Source organism: Leptonychotes weddellii, chromosome 1 (genome assembly GCF_054177405.1).
Source record: "Leptonychotes weddellii isolate Sample4059 chromosome 1, ASM5417740v2, whole genome shotgun sequence".
Classification (NCBI taxonomy): domain Eukaryota; kingdom Metazoa; phylum Chordata; class Mammalia; order Carnivora; family Phocidae; genus Leptonychotes; species Leptonychotes weddellii.
This window is the reverse complement of record NC_138369.1, coordinates 173,057,322-173,081,578: the sequence shown is the minus strand read 5'-3', so window position 1 is coordinate 173,081,578 and position 24,257 is coordinate 173,057,322. Positions and strand designations below refer to the sequence as shown.

The 24,257-nt window shown below is 33.3% G+C and overlaps 1 protein-coding gene and 1 non-coding gene across 3 annotated transcripts in view; one reads left to right on the top strand and one right to left on the bottom strand.

Annotated features, from left to right (window-relative positions):
- Positions 1 to 24,257, bottom strand: part of NCAM2 (neural cell adhesion molecule 2) — a 470,380-nt gene that overhangs the window by 145,359 nt on the left and 300,764 nt on the right. For both annotated transcript variants that reach the window (XM_006727618.2, XM_031031149.2), the window contains exons 7-8: positions 18,807 to 18,967; positions 16,480 to 16,625 (exon numbers count right to left, since the gene is read on the bottom strand). In XM_006727618.2, the coding sequence (XP_006727681.1) occupies positions 16,480 to 16,625; positions 18,807 to 18,967 (307 nt within the window). The remainder of the gene's footprint in view (positions 1 to 16,479; positions 16,626 to 18,806; positions 18,968 to 24,257) is intronic.
- On the top strand, positions 14,827 to 14,931 carry LOC115941952 (U6 spliceosomal RNA). The gene has a single exon (XR_004076607.1). It is a non-coding gene; the product is annotated as a U6 spliceosomal RNA (small nuclear RNA).

Here is a 24,257-nt window from a genome sequence, read left to right as displayed (position 1 = left end):
TCAAAGATTTTGAACAGTTGAGTTTTCATTTTCATTTGTTTCCATGAATTTTTAAAATTCTTCTTTAATTTCCTGGTTGACCCATTCATTCTTTAGTAGGAAGCTCTTTAGCCACTGCAAATCTAATCAATGTGATACAATACATTAATAAAAGAAAGAACAAGAACCATATGACCCTCTCAATAGATGCAGAAAAGCATTTGACAAAGTACAGCATCCTTCTTGACTAAAACTCTTCACAGTGTAGGGGAAAAGGATACATACCTCAATATCATAAAAGCCATCTATGAAAAACCCACAGCGAATATCATACTCAATGGGGAAAAACTGAGAGCTTGTCCCCTAAGTCCCCTGAGGAACATGGCAGGGATGTCCACTATCACCACTGCTATTCAGCTAGTACTAGAAGTCCTAGCCTCAGCAATCAGACAACAAAAAAGAAATAAAAGTCATCCAAATAGACAAAGAGGAAGTGAAACTCTCACTTTTGTAGATGATATGATACTTTATGTGGAAAATCCAAAAGACTCCACCCCCAAAACTGCTAGAACTCATACAGGAATTCAGTAAAGTGGTGGGATATAAGATCAATGTGCAGAAATCAGTTACATTTCTATACACCAGCAACAAGACAGAAGAAAGAGAAATGAAGGAGTCGATCCATTTACAATTGCACCCAAAGCCATAAGATACCTAGGAATAAATCTAACCAAAGAGGCAAAAAAATCTGTACTCAGAAAAGTATAGAATACTCATGAAATAAATTGAGGAAGACACAAAGAAATGGAAAAGTGTTCTATGCTCATGGATTAGAAGAACAAATATTGTGAAAATGTCTATGCTACCTAGAGCAATCTACACATTTAATGCAATGCCTATCAAAACACCATCAACTTTTTTCAAAGAAATGGAACAAATCATCCTAAAATTTGTATGGAACCAGAAAAGATCCCGAATAGCCAGAGGAACATTGAAAAAGAAAAGCAAAGCTGGTAGCATCACAATTCCAGACTTTAAGCTCTATTACAAAGCTGTAATCATCAAGGCAGTAGGCCACTGGCACAAAAACAGACACATAAATCAGTGGAACAGAATAGAGAGCCCAGAAATGGACCCTGAACTCTATGATCAACTAATCTTCAACAAAGCAAGAAAATGTCCAATGGAAAAAAGACAGTCTCTTCAACTAAAGGTGTTGGGACAGCCAACATGCAGAAGAATGAAACTGGACCATTTTCTTACATCACACACACAAAAATAGACTCAAAATGGATGAAAGACCTCAATGTGAGACAGGAATCCATCAAAATCCTTGAGGAGACCACATGCAGCAACCTCTTCGACCTCAGCCACAGCAACTTCTTCCTAGAAACAACGCCAAAGGCAAGGGAAGCAAGGGCAAAAATGAACTATTGGGACTTCAACAAGATAAAAAGCTTTTCACAGCAAAGGAAACAGTCAACAAAACCAAAAGAAAACCGACACAATGGGAGAAGATATTTGCAAATGACATATCAGATAAAGGGCTAGTATCCAAAGTCTATAAAGAATTTATCAAACTCAACACCCAGAGAACAACTAATCCAATCAAGAATACATAGGCAGAAGACATGAACAGATATTTCTGCAAAGAAGACATCCAAATGGCCAACAGACACATGAAAAAGTGCTGAACATCACTCGGCATCAGGGAAATCCAAATGAAAACCTCAATGAGATACCACCTCACACCAGTCAGAATGGCTAAAGTTAACAAGTCAGGAAATGACAGATGTTGGTGAGGATGTCAAGAAAGGGGAACCCTCCTACACTGTTGGTGGGAATGCAAGCTGGTGCAGCCACTCTGGAAAACAGTATGGAGGTTCCTCAAAAAGTTGAAAATAGAGGTACCCTATGACCCAGCAACTGTACAACTAGGTATTGACCCCAAAGATACAAATGTAGCAATCTGAAGGGGCACATGCACCCCTATGTTTATAGCAGCAATGTCCACAATAGCCAAACTATGGAAGCGCCTAGATGTCCATCAACAAATGAATGAATAAAGAAGATGTGGTGAAAATTATATATATATGTATATATATATATACATATATATGAAAAAAATATATATATACAATGGAATATTATGCAGCCATCAAAAATGAAATCTTGCCATTTGCAATGATGTGGATGGAACTAGAGGGTATTAGGCTAAGTGAAATAACTCAATCAGAGAAAGACAAGTATCATATGATCTCACTGATATGAGGAATTTGAGAAACAAGACAGAGGATCATAGGGGAATGGAGGGAAAAATGAAACAAGATGAAACCAGAGAGAGAGACAAACCATAAGAGACTCTTAATCTCAGGAAACAAACTGAGGTTTGCTGGAGTGGAGGGGGGTGGGAGGGATGGGGTGGCTGGGTGATGGACATTGGGGAGGGTATGTACTATGGTGAGCTCTGTGAATTATGTAAGACTGATGAATCAAAGACCTGTATCCCTGAAACAAATAATATATGTTAATAAAAAAACAAATAGGGGCACCTGGGTGGCTCAGTCATTAAGCGTCTGCCTTCGGCTCAGGTCAAGATCCCAGGGTCCTGGGATCGAGTCCCACATCGGGCTCCCTGCTCGGCAGGAAGCCTGCTTCTCCCTCTTCCACTCCCCCTGCTTGTGTTCCTTCTCTCGCTATATCTCTCTCTGTCAAATAAATAAATAAAATCTTAAAAAAAAATAAAATAAATAAAAAAAATAAAAAAATAAAAAACAAATATATCATCTATTATATAGACTTCAATTTGGCCATCTAGGACTCTCTCAGAAGACTCCAAAGTAACTGGAACCTGCAGTCAGTACATCAAAGATTTGTGACAGTTTTCACTACACTTATGACTTGCTATTTGTAGTTAATATTCTAGATGGATAAAGTAGAAACACCACTGAAAAACTTGCAATATCCAAGGACTGATGGAGGAATGTGAAATCTTACTGGTTGAAACTAATTGATCTTAATAGTAGGACATAATGATAAAGAAAATCTGTGTCCTAGATGGCCAACCAAGCCAACAAGAAATTCCCAATCCTTGTCCCGGGGTTCTTCCGGGTTCTTCTCCCTGCTCTGCTTCCTGCATGCACCAATTCGAGTCCTTTTCCCAGCCCCACTTCACGCACACAGCACAAGTGTCAAGTATGTGGAAGTAGAAGTGTATAAACTGCCCCCTTTGTTTGTGTTCGGGGCTCAGACCTTTGGAGACCACTCTCCTCTGAGCCCCCTGGCGTTAAATAAACCTCCTATCTTCCCAGATCTCCAAGGGCTGCTTGGTTCTTCCATCGGGCGATTCAGTCCAGGTTCCGTAACAATAAGAGGAAAAAGGAGATAACAGAAATTGGAAGAGTAGCTTACCATATAGAGCTGTGTAGGTAATAGAATGAATTTCCAAATGATATGAGAAACTACTGGAAACTTCTGAACAAAGGAGTGATATTATCTGGCTTGTTTCAAGTGGAGCAAACTAGCTATTTTAATGAGACTGATGGGAGGTGTGGGGATGTATTGTGACCTCTTAAAAAGTTATTGCAATAATCCAGGCAAGTAATTATGATGGCTTGGACCAGAACAGTAACAGGTAGGTGTTAAGAAATGATCAAGTTTTGAATATATTTAAAATTGGGCTAACAGGATTTGCAAAAAAAAAAAAAAAAAATATGGGTGTAGTAATAGACAAGAATCAAAAATAACACCAAGAATTTTAGTCTATATAACTGTAAGGAAAGAGTCACCATTTAATGAGGTGGGATGACTGAGGAAGAAACAAATGTGAAGATAATGTACAGAATTGTACTGGATATTTTCATTTTCAGCTATTTATTAAATATCTAAATGAAGGTATACCATTGGATATAGAAGACTAAGGTTCAGTGAAGAGGTCCATTGGTTGAGATTTAGAGTTTAATGGATCCAAGTGATAATCAAAGCCATGAGACTAGATGAATAAGTCAAGGGACTAAACATAGAGAAAGGAATTCAAGAATGGGCCCTTGAAATGGGGCCCTCTATCACTTAGAGGTCAATTAGAAAGCAAAGAGTGATCAAAGGGTACTGAAAGTAGTGAGAAGTGTGGCAAAAGAAAAACCAGGAGCATACTGCAAGCCAAAGAACATGCTTTAAGCAAAAGAGATAATTTCATTGGCAGAATGAAAATGAGGAGAAGGCAGAAAAAAAATGAGGACTGATAATTTGCCATTAAGTTTAAAAAGATGAAAGTTACTGGTAAACTTGTCAGAGAGCTTCAGTGGAGTGATATGATCAAAGTTTGTATTCAGGAAATAATTGGAGAAAGAAAATTAGAGCAAGGTTAAACAACATTTTCAAGGGATTTTGCTGTAAATAGAAAGGATGGAGAATCAGATGGTATTCGGAGGTGAGGAGATTATCTATCTATCTATCTATCTATCTATCTATCTATCTATCATCTATCATCACCATCTGCCTGTCTATATGCTGTGTACACATGTATATTCTCATGTATGTGTAGTGGTATATATGTATGTTACAGATATACTGCAAAATGTATATGTTATCTATAATATATACATAAAAGAAAAAATAATAGAATATTTTGAATGTTGATAGGAATGATAAATAAGGTACCAAATAAAATATTGCTGAGAATAGGGATCTGAATTACTGGACTTACATCCATCATATGTTAGAAAGGGTACTACTAGGATCCACATAAAAACTCAAAAAAAATTTCACTCGTGATAACATATAGGTTCAGTTATGTATGAGTGTGGATGTAGTAGTAAGAATTTGTTAAAGTTTTATTTGATTGTTTATTTTCTTAGTAAAAGAGGAAGCAGATCATCAGCAAAAGTTTCAGGATAGAGGAAACTTGCAAATTTGAGGATGGAGGAAATGCAAAAGGTAGTTATGATAAAAGTGGCCAAGAAAATGGGCCAGGAAAATGTGGGATGAATGGTACACAACACAAAGAACACACACTGAATATGGGCCACAACTTTAAAGAGAGACCATTCAGAATGATTACAGGCTTTTCCTCCAGGTAAGCTCAGCTGTCCTAACACATCTGTGGAACAGATGTGTAGGTTAATTAAACCATGAATGGTGCTGTGGCAGAAACATTTCATGAAGCCAAAAAAGATTGAGGAGTGCATATGAGGTCCTAATTATAATAATAGAAAATGAAATTTAGTATGGGGATTAAAAGAGGTGAGCGAGATGGGTGGTCTAGGTCAGGGGGAAAAAATGGTAGGATCCACAAATATTAGAATTGCATTGCTCTTACATATTTGATAGAGTATAAATACATTTTTCTTATAAGTAGATGCACTATTAAATATGCATCTGGCATCTGAGAATAAGAGATTTAGAAAGCTAGACAAGAACTTTCTGAGGATTACAAAGCAACTGTAATAATGCTGCTCCAAGATGTAGATCATGACAGTGCAACATTATAGCCAAGGCTGATTTACATCTAAAACATTTTGTCCCACTCCCAACCCCCATGATAAACACAACTGTTCAGTACACGGCAGAACAGAGTTATTATGGAAAATCTTTGCTTAATGTATCATTTAAATTTATTATCTGTTAACCCCTCAGTCAAGCGCAATGAAGGCGCTGCAGCAACTATGCTAAGGTAATTTTCATTAAAATGTATTCAACTTCATTAACTATTGTGTAACTAACATTCTTTTATACACCTGTTTTTGTCTCAGGCTTAAAGTTGACAATGAAATACATCAGATGTATTACTTTTATGGGAGTTGTTTATTAGATGTTTGCTTACATATTTTCACAGATATGTTGTGTCTATTATATAGTAACTTGAATTTATTTTTCATATATATTATTTTAAATTGTACCCAAATGCCTGCCTAGCTGTCATGCATTTATTCAAATTTGCTTCAGCTTGTTTCTTGAATTTAGTTTATATTATTCACAAAATATCAAAGTTACAAATATGAGGAAATTTATTTTTAGGTCTATTAATACTCACTGACATCTCCATATTTCCTTATAGCTGTATGATTTTATATTTTTTCAGGGGATAGTACTAGATTGCTTCATAAGAAGAAATAAGTATCAACTGAAGTCGATGTAGGATAAAGTATTTATAAGAAAATGTATTTTCTGCTACGAAGCCATAGTAAAATCACTTTCAGTATATAAATAACATTTTTCCCCAAAACAGTTCCTGTAAAATTGTGAGCTACTGTTATATCATCTTACAAACCTGATGGCAGTTTTTTCAAGTAGAAATTCTTAATAACACATATAAAAATAATAGTTCATTAATAAATAATGTTTTTTAAAGAACAATGACATTTTTATTTTTAAGATATTTCACAGAATTTTCTCAAAAGTAGTTTTTAAAAGGATATGTTGAACTTATGACTTGACTTTTTTGATAATTGTTATTAAACTGTGGGCTGGAAAAGAAATTTCAGGAAGCTGTAAATGATTGAAAACCCACCTCTGAGCAAGCTCAGTAGCATCCAGGAAGATTTCCAACCTGCCTAATTATATTCTACCACCTACATCAGATAGGGAATAGAAGTATCCATTTTGCCTATTGCCCAGCAGGGACTTATAATATGCTCTCAGAGCACTAGTATGAAAAAATGCATTAGGAGAACCTTAAAAATGTCATTCAAATACAAAATCCTTCAGAAAAGCCCATTATCTCTACAAAGGGGGAAAAAATGCAGGCATTAAAATCTACAGGTGCCAAGAATATGTGTTCTTTGGCATTCTTCTCTACAATCAGAAATTGACTTTTTCTTCCCAAAGATATTACCAAAGTAGTCTTAACTTTCCTTGTAAGTGAGTTGTATGGAAAAGCTTTATAGAAGAAGGAGACTGCAAATACACTGCCTCACAATACTAAGCCATTAGAAAATCATAAGCTGAAAATTAGTAAATAATTTTAAAAAGAGCTTAGAATTGGAATAAAAACTGTATATTAAAATGTGTGGTTTTCTACTTAATTGATAAAAGATTTATAGAATAAGGAAATGGTAGAGGTTGATGGGGACTTATTATATAAACAACGGAACTGTACCTTTGAAAAATATGGCAATTTACCTGATATGAGAGAGCAGGTAAATGGCAAATCTAAGAATTACAATAAAGAATCAATGTTACAACTACTACATAACACTAATTCATTAGACTGTATTTTATATGAACTGAGAATACCAAAGCTAACATGGTTAGGAACCCATGGGTTATGCAAATGATTCTTTTTATGTATCTTACTCTATGGGTAGCTCTTTGAGATCCTCTAAAGCAACATCACATCAAATGAAGGGATTTCCTTCAGACACTGATGATTTTGCAAATTACACTAGAGAAATTCAAGAGACTGGGCATTCTCTCATTTGAAATTTAATAATTTCATTATCTGTAATTCCTGATTCATGGAAAGTTTATGCCTTTTAATAACTTCCCCTCATTTCGCATAGGATTACCCACCTTAAGCAAATGGCTAGTTCAACTATATGTATGGATGTCTTTAAAATACTTGAACAAATATATCATCACTGCTCTTTCAATTATTTACTAAAACATTCTATTGATTTGATTTGCCTATTTGTTTTTTTACATTATACTTCTCACCTTGACCTATGTTCCTGTGTTTTTGTTTTGTTTTATTGGTCTTAGAATCAGGCACTAAAAATTGCCCATAATTGCATACCAAAATGCATCTTCTAGGTTTGGTAAAAAGGTATAAATAAAATTCATCATAAAAGTGATAAAAATACAGCTGTAAAAAATTTGCCCAGAAGTACAGCTACTTAAAAGATATATAAAAGATACTTACATACTGTCCTTCATACTTAAAGATGATGCTATAAATATGCCATCATCTTTTAGTTTTTCATTTCACTAGAGCATTTATAATAAAGTACAGATATTTGAAACTCTACAGTCTCTTCTTTTTAAATCAATAATTATGGGTTTGTTGATCTCATTTTGTTAACTACTATTTAAAGAGGAAAAGAAAGTTGAAAATATTATATTTTTCATTATAATACAAAGGTGCTGCTAATTTTACCATTACTTTTGTTTTTGTTTTTTAAATCAGAGTCTAAGCAATTTTTATCAGCCTGGAGCAAACTGAGTGGAGATATTCTGATGAGAGCAGACCTACTTTCCAACCTGCATGAATACACAGACCAGTCAGAAGGACAAGTTGAACTGGGTCTGTAATAGCACAGAAAAATATGCCAAAGCTATATCTGTAGTCTTGTAAAAGTTCACTTACATGCTCAAAATTGGTATTTTGGATGTGAAAATTGCATAATTCAAAATTGCATATTCATAAGGAAAAGACTACTGATTTTAAATATGCTTTCATTCCAACTCCCCTCCTAAGTTGTATGCACCATAAAACAGAAAACTTTTTTTTCACTGCTGCATTCTTTGTGCCTAGCATAGTTCATGCAAACAGAACAGCTCTCAGTAGTATTTGCTGATAGTTGTTAAATGAATTTGGGTAAGTGATAAAGAAAACATTAGTCATATAAAATCCTATCACTTTAAAGATTATTTTACTGCTTACATTTTATGAAATTTATCTTTTCAGGAAGTCATATTTGCTTTAGAGTTAAAAAAAAGAGAAACACAAGAAAAGGTTAATGTAAATCTTCACATTTTAAATATAAAAAATCTAAGAATTTTCAGTGTAGTTTTTCATGTGATGTGAAACATCCACTCCATTACCTTCTGCCTTTCATTAAAAGGGATTATCATTTTTTAAAACAGGAAGTTTCCTTAGGTCCAAAGCTGTACATGGACAATAAGGAATAATATCCTAAAACATAAAACAATAACCTAAAAATGAATGCAGTCATGTAATAATAAATATATGCTGAGATATTTAAATTGTTATAAAATTTAAAACATCATATTTTGTTCAGGTAGTTGTATGAAAGAACTGCCTATCTTTATTATTGCCAGAAATCCCTTTGACCTGGTATTTTAGTCTGCAAGAGCATTTTAAGTATTGTCCAGATCACAGTGCCTAAATACATGGAGAAAATTGTTCACCATTTCTACACTATTAAAATAGAAAGGAACATTTCAAAAACTATGACTTTTGTACATAAGTGCAAAACTAAATGTTAAACTATTCATGTTTAGTAATTTTAATCTTAAATTTCAGTTTAAATACATCTATGTGAAGTGACAAAAAGTATGGACTTAAAATATGAAAGTTAATGTAGAATCAGGTTGCTCTCTTGGACACAGACACATTTTTCAAAACAAATGTAAAAGAACAGAAAATCCTATTATTTTAATCAAAAAGTTTTGAATTGATCTAAACTCAGACCATGACTAGAATTTGATGTTTCACTTCAGCAAAAATAAGAAGAAATTGTTTTTGAGGTTAATCACTCCGCTTTATGTATTGAGTTTATTGGCATCATTTTGAAAGGACCACTCGGTATTAAGGACTGAAACTAAATGAGTTCCTGTTACTATGATTTGTAATCTCTTTAGCCTTTGATTAATAATGAAGTATATTTATTTACTGGAGGGAAGTGCTTGGTCCCATCAATAGGAGGACAGAGAATGGGTTTCTGTCCTAATCAGAATATGTTTGAATGTGCTCCAGTCCCCAAAATTTCATTACTACACTTTATATCATGATAATTCAAAGTATGTTTGAAAAGCAGTGTACCAGTGAAGGTACACATGCTAGGTTTGTATGACTTTGAAAAACAATTTTTATTTTATAGTTTTATACTTATTTAATGATATTTAAAAGTATAGCTAGTGTATATTCATACTTTTGATTCCACTGATATTTTTGGGCAGGATTAGAATAAATGAAAAACTAATTCAATTTAAAGAAAAAAATTAAGTGTATAACAGGCAGCCCATGAATACAAAAGAGTTGAAGTCAAGCAGAGAAAGACAATTACCATATGGTTTCACTCATATGTGAAATATAAAAAAAACAGCACAGAGGATCATAGGGGAAGGGAGAGAAAACTGGAAAACAGAATGGGAAGAAATAAGAGACGGAAACAAACCATGAGAGACTCTTGATTCAGGGAAACAAACTGAGGGTTGCTGGAGGGAAGGGAGATGGGGGGATGGGGTAATTGGTTGATGGGTATTAAGGAGGGCACGTGATGTGATGAGCACTGGGTGTTATATGAAACTGATAAATCAGTGAACATTACATCTGAAACTAATAATGTACTATATATTGGCTAATTGAATTTAATAAAAAAAGAAAAAGAGAAAGATGAGCTGTCGAATGACTGAAATTTGAGAAATTCTGCTTTAAGAGAGTTATAACTTATTGCTATACATTTCAAATACTTCTTATTCCATGTAGGGTGGGATTAATTTCTAGTAGAGGAAGGCCTATAATTTACTATGCCGGACAAGTATACCAGGAATAAAATAATTATAGATTCTGTATCTTAAGAGTAGATAAGTGGCACATGTGAGATGTCATCTCCCACATAATATTATAAGCACTTTATAATTATTATATAAAACATTCTATTCCTATAGGCGGGTTTGCATGCTGTTGTGTTTACCATTTTATAAGAATTCTATAGTAAAAATCACTCCCTGTAGATCTTTTTACTTCTGTTTACTCTTAAAATAACAAGTAACAATATGTCTTTAAAAAATGTTTAAAAAACACCAGGTTTATCAGATGACTATGAAATCATATTTTGAAAATTTATAGACAAGGCACTAAGTAATCTTGCTTCATGGAGTGTGGCATCTTTTTTTTCTTCCCATTTTGATGACCTGTTTAGCCTTTCTTACAATATGAAAGAGTCTATTTAGAATCAATATTTATTGCTATGTAATGTGGGATATCTATGAGGACCCAAAAAAAGGCAAAAAATGAATCGCTTCTTAAAGAAGAAAATTTGGGGGTGGGGGAGAAGACAGACCCGAGAGAGCAGAAAGAAATCTGTGATATTTTGTGTTTCATAAGAAGAAAGACCAGCTTTTCTTTAGCATAAGAATCTATCCTCACCCAAGATAGGAAGTTTGAGCCCTCATCTATGCTTCCCTGCAGGGATGGAGATTGACATCAAACATACAGTGAGTGAGATGAATATGCAAATGCAGATTCTGGACATTGTCAACTTCCATGAGGGATGTGATATATAGTTACAAGATCTTGAATTGATATTGCTAGAGATGATTTTCTAGTAAATTCTACATATAGTTATGTCATAGAAGCACAATCTGTAACAGCTATAACACCATTCTACTGTTGTGTTATTCATACAGGACATATGACCATGCTCACGCAATTTTTTTTTTATCTGGTTCCCTTTGTGACAGCAGTCATTAACAGGGAATTAATATGATCATTTTCTCATGCATAAAATATCTGAAGACTGGATACCTCCAAGGACAAGAGAAACTAACACTTTTAAGATGTTTGATTTGTGTCTGGGATATTGTTATGTAGACTTTCATTTCATCTTCCGAAACTTTTTACAGGGACATCTTATTATCCTGATTTAGACATGCAAAAACTGGTCAGATATAAGAAGTAATATCATGAATGACACACCAAAATGACAAAATTAGGATTAAACTTTAATTTGTGTGACATTTTGCATGACTTCTCATACTAATTCATCAGTACTTATAATCTTAGATATACTAACATTTATTGATTAATAAGAATGATAAGAAGGAATGATCTAAAGAAACTGGTTCAAAATAGATGACAGGTATTAATGCCAGGGACTCTGTCAAACACTGTAGAAGCATCATTTTATATAATCTGTAGACCAACTCTGTGAAAGAAGCATTGTTTTATTTTAAAAATAGAGATTTTTTTATTATTATGTTATGTTAATCACCATACATTACATCATTAGTTTTTGATGTTAAAAATAGAGATTTTAATATAAAAATTAGATTGCTTAGTTTATAAATTACAAAGCAATTTATACGTTTTAATTCATGGCTGTTTTATATTCTGCAACAATAGCTTTGGTTTTTGTCCTATACTTTATTATATATGTTTAAATATTATTCAGATTATGTGTATAGTATCTATTAAATGAAGAGGCTAGGCATTTCTGATTTTTTATAAACAAATGTATCTTAAGATGACTCCAAAATCATGTGCTTATATTAAGCTGTCAGTGTAATGAATTTCTGGATAACCCTGGTAAATCAATATTTTTATAGAGAATCATAAATAATACTTAAGTTGCACTAAAGTGCCTAGAAATTTTCAATAAATGGGTAATTAAAAGTTAGTGAAAACTGTGAAATTTCTTTAACAATAAAATGATGAACAAAATGTTATTCCGAAATAACAATGAATATTAAGAAACAATTTTTAAAGCAAGTGAATATTCTTTTTCTTACATATTACACATATTTTTGAAATTTTCTGAAGTTGTAAAAATTACATATACTATTTTAAATGTAGATAAGATGCATTAAAATGGGTTAGATGAAAGAGTCGTGTGTTTAAAAGAACTCTAAGCACCATATTTTTTGTTGTCATTTCTGAAGGATGCCATATTACGCAAGGATATTTTATGGTATACTAATATACATAGTTCAATCATTCTACAAAACTATAGATACAGAAAACATATATATGTGAGCAATTTGAGGTACCTCATGATGTCCACTTTGCTGAGCCTCCCCAAATTCCTGATCCACAAAATCATGAGCAAAACAAAATGGTTGTTTTGTTCCAGTATGTTTTGGGGTCATTTACCATGCAGTAAGAATACCAGAAGTTAAATTGTGACAATGTATATATAGTGCTTATTAAGATGTTATAAATATAAAGTTTTTTGGGCAGTGAACACTTCTCACGGACACCTAACATTTATTCCATGGGAAGAGAGCTCTGTGAACACATACCAGTTCTGGACTTTCCAACTCCTTACTCTTCCCCATGAGAACCAGGCAGATGTTTGATTGGTAACTATGGGGGCATCATACTGAATATGCATTTCCTAGCTGCTCTTTTTTATTTTCAGAAAGGACCTTCCTGTAGAGACCACAGGTTCTCCCTTGCACTCAGCCATGATGGTAACCTTAGCAGTGATACCTAGTTTCCCATAGTGGGGGGCTACAAGGTCTAATTCTACTCAGGACTGTGCTGGGTAGGTCTATCTAATTCTCTAGTATGGTATAAGAACATTAACTGACCTGCAGATTTAAGCCACATGACATTTTTTTTTAAAGATTTTATTTATTTATTTGAGAGAGAGAGAATGAGAGAGAGAAAGCACATGAGAGGGGGGAGGGTCAGAGGGAGAAACAGACTCCCCGCCGAGCAGGGAGCCCGATGCGGGACTCGATCCCGGGACTCCAGGATCATGACCTGAGCCGAAGGCAGTCGCTTAACCAACTGAGCCACCCAGGCGCCCAAGCCACATGACATTTTATCCCCGTTTATTTCTTTTGTCTTATCTGGTGATTGAAAATTTAGGCAAGGAAAGGGGATCCTATTAATTGAGATCCCATCCTTTGAAAATCTACACTGATGACCATATTTGCTAAGTGCACGGTCATAGTTTTGGATGAAGTTATTAGTATGAGCCACATTGCATTGATGCTGTTTCACTGTTATGACCTACACAATGAGCAGTTTCATCAAAACTTTGATAGTGTATGCATGATGGGAAGTTTTGATTTGTTTTGTTCCATATTTCCCAAGCCCCTATCAGGTGCCAAGTAATCTGTTAAGAGCATTTTTCTGTTGACAGGATTAGCTATTAAATTTCATGTGACTTAGGGATTGTTTTCCAGAGTATGGCCTGAAGTCAAACCATATACCAACCTTATGAGTTTATTAAATATTTCCTTCTAGGTCCTGTGTTAAACATACTAAGTCAACCTCGGGGAGTGGGATTCTAGAAAGCGCATTTTAACAGGATCTCCAAGTGATTCTTGTGGAAAATACAATCTTATACTTTCCGTGACAAGAGAGATATGATCTAAAAATACTCTGTGATAGTGTTTAATCAAACCTTAGGTACCAGACTTTATGGAGCCAATAACAACTAGAATTTATTCAGAATAACAGAAACAAGATAAACTATGCTTTGAAAATTGTGTAATATGACAGTGATATAATAAAAAAAAGTTTATTGAATATTTACAAAATGTAAAGAGTTTGGTATACTCCTCAGATTTCTTATACTTTTAAGGGAAGAAAATATTATTATTCACATTTTAAAGATGAAGAAACTCATATTAATAAGACTTCAGATAATATTGTCAAATGGCAGAGCTGAGATTTAAACTAGATATGCCTTACTTCAAAGCTCATGTCAACCATTCAGTTTTTGAATTTTGGCTGTTGAAAAAACTAGTAATGTTAGGAGAAAGGAAGCTTACCATGCAGAAAATAAGATATGAATCTTAAAATGATTTTGGAGAAATGTCAAGATAGAAAGTGAATAACCTTAATTTCTTTATCAACTGGATAAAAGTTACATTTGGAAAAACAAAAGCATATATGGGTTTCTATGATAGTTTTGTAGCAAATAAACCAAATAAAAAAGAAAAGATGAGTATTTTAACAGAGAAAGTTCTATTCAAACAAAGCTAGTTAGTTATTCTTCAGAACTACTAGAGAAGAAATTTCTGCATATGGCTTTGAGTGGTCTGCGGTTTACAGTGTATAAAAAAATACCACAGCCTTCTGGTTATTTGATAACTTTTCATGATAAAATAACTGAATATAATGTATCTCTCATCGTTGGTATACACATTAGGAAACATCTATTAAATGAGAGTAAACACATCTTTAAGATGAGAACTTTTAGATGCTGGCTGGCTCACTTCAGCAGCACATATACTAAAATTGGAATGATACAGAGAAGATTAGAATGGACTCTGTGTAAGGATGACATGCAAATTCGTGAAGCATTCCATATATTTAAATAACTTTACATCAAACCATTGATCAATAAACAGCTACTAATGAAAAAAAAAGGATGAGAACTTTTAGGAGTTTTACAGTGGACAAGAATATAATGAAAGCATGAGTTAGGAATATGAAGGTATAATTAATAAGGGCTTATAGACATGAAAATCACTATTCTTGACAGATCTTGTCTATAGAAATGTACTAAATTGACAGAAAAACAATTACAGTTATATATATCTAATTTTTTATTATTTAAAATAATTTTATGAAAATATAACTACTTTCAGATTTGACAACTGTGCCTTAATAATATTTGTGATTTTCTGTTAAGAAAATGTTAAAGCAAAGTTTGTATGGTTTCTCTGGGTTGTCAGAAGATATTTTATGAATTTGATTTTCAATCTGTACATATAAAATAAATACATCAAAATAGTATAACTATTACCAAAAAAGATATACTCTCTTAAAAATGTCATCATGAGGAGGAAATGAGGCAAAGAAATGTGATATATAGATATATATATATATATGAATACATATCATGTACATCTTATATATATATGATACATACATATATACATATCATATATGTGAATACAATTCTTGCAAAGAATAAATAGTAAATAGGCAAGGAGATGGCTGTTTTGTCAATCTATGGAGCTAGCATATTGTTCAAAACTACATGATGAGTTGGAGGGATAGAAAATGCCTGTCAGATAAATAGGTTTCAAATTTTTCTGCTATCAGTGTTGGTAAGTCAAAGGTACTTATATTGCAGAAATCACTCTTTCATAGAACTTGGTTTAAATTAATGAAAGATTTAAAGGGGTTTTCTTTAATATTAAGAAAAGAGATCTGTAAGCTTAATCTTACCCTCTTTAACACGTGTGAAATGTCAATTCATCATATCACTAATTCACTCTTTTCCTTTCTGTTTCACTTTTGTCCATACATGGGAGTTTTATACAAATAATTATGAAAAGTAACAATAATGAAAATCTATTAATTTGTTAGTAATTTGAACGCATTCTGGTGACAGGTCGCCAATTTACATGGGAATGACAATTGCCAAAATGCTGTATTTTGGTGTGCTTCTGCTTATTTCTCTTTATTATATTCTAAATTACATGAAAGCAAAAACCTAACCTACCACTGCACAAAGACAATTCTAAAGCGTAAAGAGTTAATGGTGACAGCAGACTCTGGTGAACTGGAATGACTTTCATTTTCACAGCAAGGGGTGGGGGAGGCTAAAATTACAATAACAAAATTTATAGACTCAATGTATGCCGAAAGTCCATGTAAGCGAACTTAAGAACACCAACAACCTAAGATTGTGTGGCTTAATGAAGAACATCTTTAAATATCACACTTTCACTTTTTTCTCCTCCACTTATTTTTAGGCTGACTGTGGTAGAGTTACCTTTTTAAAATTTAAGCCATTTCTTGCATTCCTACAAATTACTTGGTAAACTGGAGTCCAGTGTGAGAGTAAATAATATGCAAAACTCTGAGAATACAATGGTATTGAAAATCACTATATATTGAGTTTCTATTACCTTATCGCCTTTGGAAAATGTGATGCCATCTAGTGCTCTTTTCCAAGTGATTTCTGGAAGAGGCTCCCCTTCTGCTTCACATATAAGTGTGACTTGACCATCCTCATACGTAGTCTCATTTTTGAGCTGTATTATGTGAGGCTGTACTGTAAAGAATATATACATTACTCAATCTGTATGGGAGGAAAATATTACCATTCAGACTCAAAAGCCATAGTGGGCATTTAAGTCCACATTAGTGGAGTATAGAATTATTATATTATAATATAATATATATTATAACTTTGTAGCAGTTACAGCAGCATGCTTTGCTTTAAAGTTGTGCCAAGAGACTCACAAAGGACAGGAGAAAAAGCTTTAGAAAATAATTCTCATCAATTACCATACAGATAATTTGAGGTGGCTTACAAGCCAACATACAAATTATAATTCCTTTTGAAATTTTGTAATTTAAAAGACTTATTTTTTCCTCTTAAAGCTACAAAATTAAAATTTCCTCTTTTAAAGCCACATGGTACCTGTTTATGAGTGTGTGTGTGTTTAAGTGTGACATCTGCTTATTTAGTGATTATCTCGTAAGCTTTGAAAATAATTTCACCCAAGAAGAAAACGATTGTATCTTGAATATGTAGTTAAGTATAATTATGTACAATATTTAAAATATTTATGAAGTAAATATATATATACATTAGTTTCTTATATTATCCCAATCAACTTATTTTTACTTCAATTTATTTTAACAATATTTTAGGCATGGTAGCTAATCATTTCTTTATAATTATGACTTCAGTAATGAGAAAATACATTATTTCTACTTATTTAAATTATCTTTATGTTAAAAATTATGTCCATCTACAAAATTACATGATACCACAGAACTATATGATTGTAAAGTCTGTATTATCTGCATTTCTTTAATTTTTACATAATAGAACTTAAAAGGGATAAAAGCCAGCATTTGGTGTTTTAGAAAAGTAACAGTTTATTTAATCTTTAAATGCAATTAATCATGGAATATAAATAAGTTGTTTTTAATCTTAGAAAACTAGGTTCCTAATACTGGAAATATGGCATGTATAATTTTTAACAACTCAGTGTTTACTCCATTGACTTTAATGGATTTAGTTGGATTTCTACTATATATATTTGATTTTGTTTCTAACACAATGCAAATTTGTTTAGTGTTACTATAAAAAAGTGATTACAACAGTGAGGTACCATATCATGAAGTATTTTCCATTTGAAAAGATAAAAATATTAGAATCTTTCTTTTATCTCTTTGCTTTCACTCACTGTCATCCTATTTAAAAAACAACAACAACAACAAATGACTGTATAGTATTTCATTACAGCTCTCTGATGTAAATTGAGAATATCTACCCTTTGGGATTATCTCAGAAACTATCATTTTTAATTAATTTATTTTTATACTGAGTCATATTTAGTGTAGGTTCTAAAGAGAACAATCTTGTTAAGTGGGGAATACTGCTAGAATGAGTTAAGGGTTTCTATAATTTCTAACAGTTTTAAGTTTATTTACTCTTTCCTCTACATGAATCGCGGTCCTTCTTATTCTCACAGAATTATCTTCCTTTCTTCCCACCTCCCCTCTTTGCTGTGAAAGCATTTTGATAACAGTGTTTATTAAATGCTATCAATGCATACAATTTCGTGTTATGCTTCTTAAAGACAATGATATATTCCAAATGCACTAGTAAAATTGCTTTTCTTCTTACAAACATAATGGAAGCTAAATCAATTTAAAACAAAACAAAAAACAAAACAAAACAAAACACCTTACTAGTTCTTCACTTTCTGTAAGTTCCCCAAAGAAGGCAATATGGCTCTTGGTAAATATGGAAGATATTAATATTATATTTCCTTTTAATAGAATGAAAGGGAGTATTTTCTTGTAGTTTACAGGTCAATATTTCCTAATTATAGCTTTATAGGTGTGTTGTTTTGAAGTGTATTAAAAGTACAACTAATCTCAACATGTGTCATTCAAAGATTTATGAAGACCAACCCATATATATATGTAAATATAAATTATCTGTAAGTTATAACAGATTCCCAGTATGTGTAATTTAAAGGAATTTTCTTCCATCTTCTGTTATCAGTCAGCCAATATTTTATAAGAATATACATGTATCATTTCATGTAATTCTTAAAATAATTCTATCTGGTAGCTGCAATGCTAAAATATATTTCAGATGAGAAAACAGATTTAATTTTAGAAAGTTAGTGACATATAAGTGACAGAGTAGAATTTGACTCAGACCTCCCTCTAGACATCATAATTTTAACCACTATGCTATAATACTTACCAAAGACCTGGAGAAATGCCTGCTTTTCATCTTCTCCTGCTTTATTTGTGGCCCTGCAGATATAAGGACCCCCATCACTATTAATTATGTTCCTGACAGTGAGTTCTGTATTGCTTCCTTTCAATATGTACTTCTCATTTTCTTCAATGAACTTGCCATTCCTAAAGAAGAAAACAGAGGTTGATCTTCATAAATCTGACTTCATAACTCAGGAGGAGATTGTACTCAATTTTTTGATCAGTAGTTGTCAATCATTACATGGCTTTGGATAGACAAAGCTATATTCTAATCACAAGTATACTTTTAGTAGCTCAGTATAACTCAATTTTATTAGATATTAAAATTATACTTGAAAATTGCTTGAATTTAGAGACAAGAATAACATTTGAGCTGTTGAAATCTTAACACTGATCTTAGGCAAAGAAAAGCACATTGGTTCAATTTTTACTTTGATTATTAGCAAAAAAAAATTTTGTTTTGCTGATTTTAATTCCATATACACTTTTTATGTTGGTGAGTCAATACATATTTATTTACTAGGTCCCTAGGACACATTTAAGAGAATTTCTATGGAAACATCCTTTAAAGAAGTTTCAAAGTAAACGTAATTTAAACATGTTACCAATTTATATTGCAAATAAGTATACCAATAGGAGGGTAACATGAAACAATTATGTGCAAATGCAGTTAGAGAAATAATGCTGAATATGATGATTTAATTCATTAATGAGAAGAAACCACTTTTCTTAGATATGTTCCCTCTTGGACATAAATAATTTGCAATATTTTCTAAGTTCTTTCTGAGTTGAAATAGTCTTCACTCTCCTCCAGTTCTAGTTTTTGTTATCTATAAAAATGATGTCTTTCAAACTTTTTCTATAATAACTTACAGTAATCAAGGCCTTAAATATATTTAAATCTTAAATAATTTCTACAATTCCCCTTAATATGTGTGAAACCTTCTTATACTGTATATTGCCTTCCATTCTTGTTTATTCCCCTCATTTCCTCTTCTTCCTTCTCTTTTTCTTTCTCCTTTAGCTTTCCTTCTATATTTTCTTATAATGGTATTTTGAAGGATTGAATTGATTGTAAGGCCCACTAATGTAAAACCTTTAGGATCTGTCCTTAGGGGATGGGATATCTATTTGTCCATACAAGTTTAAATTAAAAAAAAAAAAAATCTCTGAAAGGATTAGAACAAATATTTCCTAGAATGAAAGAGAACATTTCTTCAATACACTAAATGATCTTTCCAGTGAATTCTGGTTTCACTTTCCAGAAAGCATCGGCACATATCCTAATATAATACTTATCCTTCTATGACTCATTAACATCTGTTTTTCCGGTTTCTACCAACATCTTTAAAGATATCATGAAATGTGCAAAAATTACATAAGAGTGGGGTGCAGAAGCAGTTTGTACAATACTAATACTATATATATATGTATATATATATTGCTCTGTATTTTTAATGTTCTTTTCATATTTTTATTAATCTAAAATTTGTAACAACTAAAAATGATGTTTCAGCAATTTTGTCTAGAATATAATATACAGATAGAACTTTCACAGCAATTAGTGATACAATATATTTCTTACTCTAGTCAATAGAAAGTATTAATTTGTAGAACAACAACAACAATAATAATACCCTAGAAGTTTAAGCAATTTATAGCTTATAAAACTCTTTCCTTATATATTCTACCTGGTTCAAAACTCACAATTAGCTCATATGTCCATTTTCCTTCCTACCCTCATTCACAGATTACAGACCTAAAATTGCAAGTATGATTTTCCCACCCCTGAAATCATAGATGAAGAAACCTAGATTTACACAGTAATATAAACAGCAGATTAACTAAATTCTAGTGTTCTTTCTAATAAAGAGAGTTATTTCCCTACCTCATTTGGAATATTGTGCTAAATGTTTGAAGTACAACAAATGAGTGAGACATGGCTACCTATCATGAAGAATTCATAATATGATTGGCAGTAATAGCAGTAACAGAGGATATGGTAGATTCCATTAATGAATTTATTCATAAGTTTTTGTATGTTGGGTAGGTGCAAAGAAGGATCTATCATAGTAGGAGAGAAGAAAAAAGAACATGGGTAAAATACTCTGGAAATTTTCATGGGAAAAAGCATTTATGATTTGGGCTCTGAAGTACATGGTTAGACATTGAAGAGATTTAGAGGAAATCAATATGTAAAGACTATGTTCCCTTCAAGAGCTCAATTTAAAAATATCAGCAAGGCATATAACCAAAGTAATAGTTCTTTAAAACCTCTCTCCTAATAAACTTATGATATAGAATATACTTGTTTTTACACACAGTCCACTTCTGAGGAATGCCACGTCTGAAAAAGACTCCGAAAGAATTCTGACAGAATCCTGTAAGCCTATACTTACTCTCTAACTACCCCTTTTCTAAGCATAAGAAAGTAAGAATTAGAATCAGGGAATTAGTGGAAATGATAAAGAAGAGAGGATAATTCCACTTTTAACCATAATGGAGTAAAAGGGACCATATCTACCCTCCAACTGTAAACAGCAACCAACAATGGGCACAGATTAAATAACAGTTTTCAAACTGTTTCAAACTAATCAACAAGTAGCTCATGACAGTGACCTCTGAAGATCACCATAGTTACTTGAAGAGAGTTTCCAAGCTGTAGCTCCATAGAGGGAGAACCCAAACTCAGCCAGGCAGAGTTCTCAGTTGGAGGAGGTTAAAGTAACTAGAATTTGTGGATCAGAGAATATAAGAAAAGACAGCTGCACAAGAAAGAGGGCAGAGATCTGCAGTGCATTCCCAACCAATCTTTAACTAAGGACTGATTTAGTGACTGCATGCCAGTAAGGCTTTTCCAGCATAGGAAAAGAACCATTGGAAAAGATAAAGCACAACAATCCCAGAACCAGGAATAATTTGCCTCTCAACCATCCAGAGTATAAAGACTTCTTAAAACGCAGGAGATTTAGTCACCTCTTCAGAAGAATATTGCTTCAGTAATGGAACTACATTAACATGAGGCTGAAGGTTGCTCTGGATCCACTAAAAAAGCCTAAAAGCAATCGTTATGTTAAGAAAAAAGAAGAAGAAGAAGAAGAAGATGATGACAGCAGGAGGGGAAGAATGAAGGGGGGAAATCGGAGGGGGAGACGAACCATGAGAGACGATGGACTCTGAAAAACAAACTGAGGGTTCTAGAGGGGAGAGGGGTGAGAGGATGGGTTAGCCTGATGATGGGTATTAAAGAGGGCACGTTCTGCATGGAGCACTGGGTGTTATGCACAAACAATGAATCATGGAACTACATCAAAAACTAATGATGTAATGTATGGTGATTAACATAACAATAAAAAATTTTTAAAAAAGCAATCATTAGATGATCAAACTTTTCCAAAGTTACTTACTATATCTAAAAATAGAGTAAGGAATACAAGAATATCCAGTATTCCAAAACATAAAATCATTAATACCTGGCACTCAATCAAAAATTACCAGGATAGTATATAAGTGGGAAAATATGATACATAATAAGGAGAAGATTCAATCAATTAAAAAGATACAGAAATGACACCAATGATAGAATTAGGAGAAAAGACTGTTAAAATAAATATTAGAATATATTCTATATGTTCAAGGAAGTAAAATATGAGCATTGTAAGAGGAATGGAAGAAAAGAGAAAGTCCTCTATCATAGTATGCACAGTAAATATTGAGTAAATGAATGGGTGGTTCAAGATGATGTTGTAGAAAGATCCTGAACTCAACATCTCCCATGGACACACCAAATCTTCAGCTACACAAAGATCAATTCCCCTTGAAATATACTTGAAAACTAGCTTAAGAGCTTCTCCACAACAAAAGATAAAAGGGCTACATTGAGACAGTAAGAGAGGCAGAGACATAATCTTGCTAAAATCCCTACCCTCAACATGGCAAATCACTGTTTAAGGGGACCTCACAGTTTCTCCCTGAGAAGTGAGGGGCTTATACCCCATATCAGGCACCCTAACCCTTGGGGTTTACACTGGAGAGATGAACACCCAAAATATCTGACTCTGCAAAGCAAAAGGACTTATACCCTGGACATCCAATAGGCTGTGATAAATGGAAAGGCTGCTTTTAAAGGTCTTACAGACTTACCCCAGGAATCTCCAAAAAAAACGTAGGTTGGAAAGCATCGTTCTATATGCAATGGACATTCATTAGCATGTGCTGGAGACACAGGGGTATGGTAGGATTTTCTTGAGGGGAGAAGATGCCAGCAAGCACCATTTTTGCATTCTCATTCAACCTTGCTAGTATTGTAGGGATTGCCCCACATAGCCCCGCTGCAGCTGCTCTCCCATAGCCCTGCTGCAGCAGCCTGGCTTGCCCTACCCACACGCTCTGGTGGCCCTACTACTGCCAGGGAGCTCACTCCTGTCCTGGGTCCCCTCTGTGCTCCCCCATAGCCTCTCTGAAGCCAGCAGGCTCACCCTGCCCACATGTTGTATCTCCCTGGGTCCCACTGCAGCAAGTGGCTCATTCCACCCTTGTGCTCTCCCCTATTAAGAATAAATCAGACTACATAGGTAAGCACAAAGTTCAAGATACAACCAAGAACTAGGGCAAGGTTGAACAAAAAGTTTCATCGCCTACACAAGGCCACTCTTTCTAGAATGGGAGAGATAGCTATTCCACCTAATACACAGAAACAAAAATATAGAGAAAAACAAAATGAGAAAACAAGAATACATTCCAAATAAAAAGAACAACATAAAAATAGAAAAGAAAAAAAAAAATCCTTGTTGAAATGGAGATAAGTAATTTACCTGACAAAGAGTTCAATAAATCATAAAGATGCTCACTGAATTGGGAGAAGAATGGACAAACACAGTGAAAACATCAAACAAAGAGACAGAAAATATATGAAAGTATCAAACAGAAGTCATGGAACTGAAGAATACAATAACTGACCTGAAAAAAATACACTAAAGAATTTCAACCACAGTTTGGATGAAGCAGAAGAACAGATCAGCAACCTGGAAGACAGGGCAATGGAACTTATCCAAAAGGAACAGCAAAACAATAACAACAAAAACAAAAAGAATTTTAAAAAGTGAAGATAGCTCATGGGACCTATGGAACAACATCAAGTGGAGTAACATTCACATTATAGGGTCCCAAAAGGAGAAGAGAAGGAGAAAGAGACAGAAAACTTATTTGAAGAAATAATGGCTGACAACTTAACCAACCTAAGGAAGGAAATAGACATCCAGGTCCAGGAAGCACAGAGAATTCCAAAAGAGATGAATCCAAAGAGCTCTACATCATAACACATTATAATTAAAATGTCAAAATTTAAAGAAAAAGAAAATCTTAAAGGCAGCTAGAGAACAACTTGGTACATATGAAGAAACCTCATAAGGCTATTAGCTGATTCTTCACCATA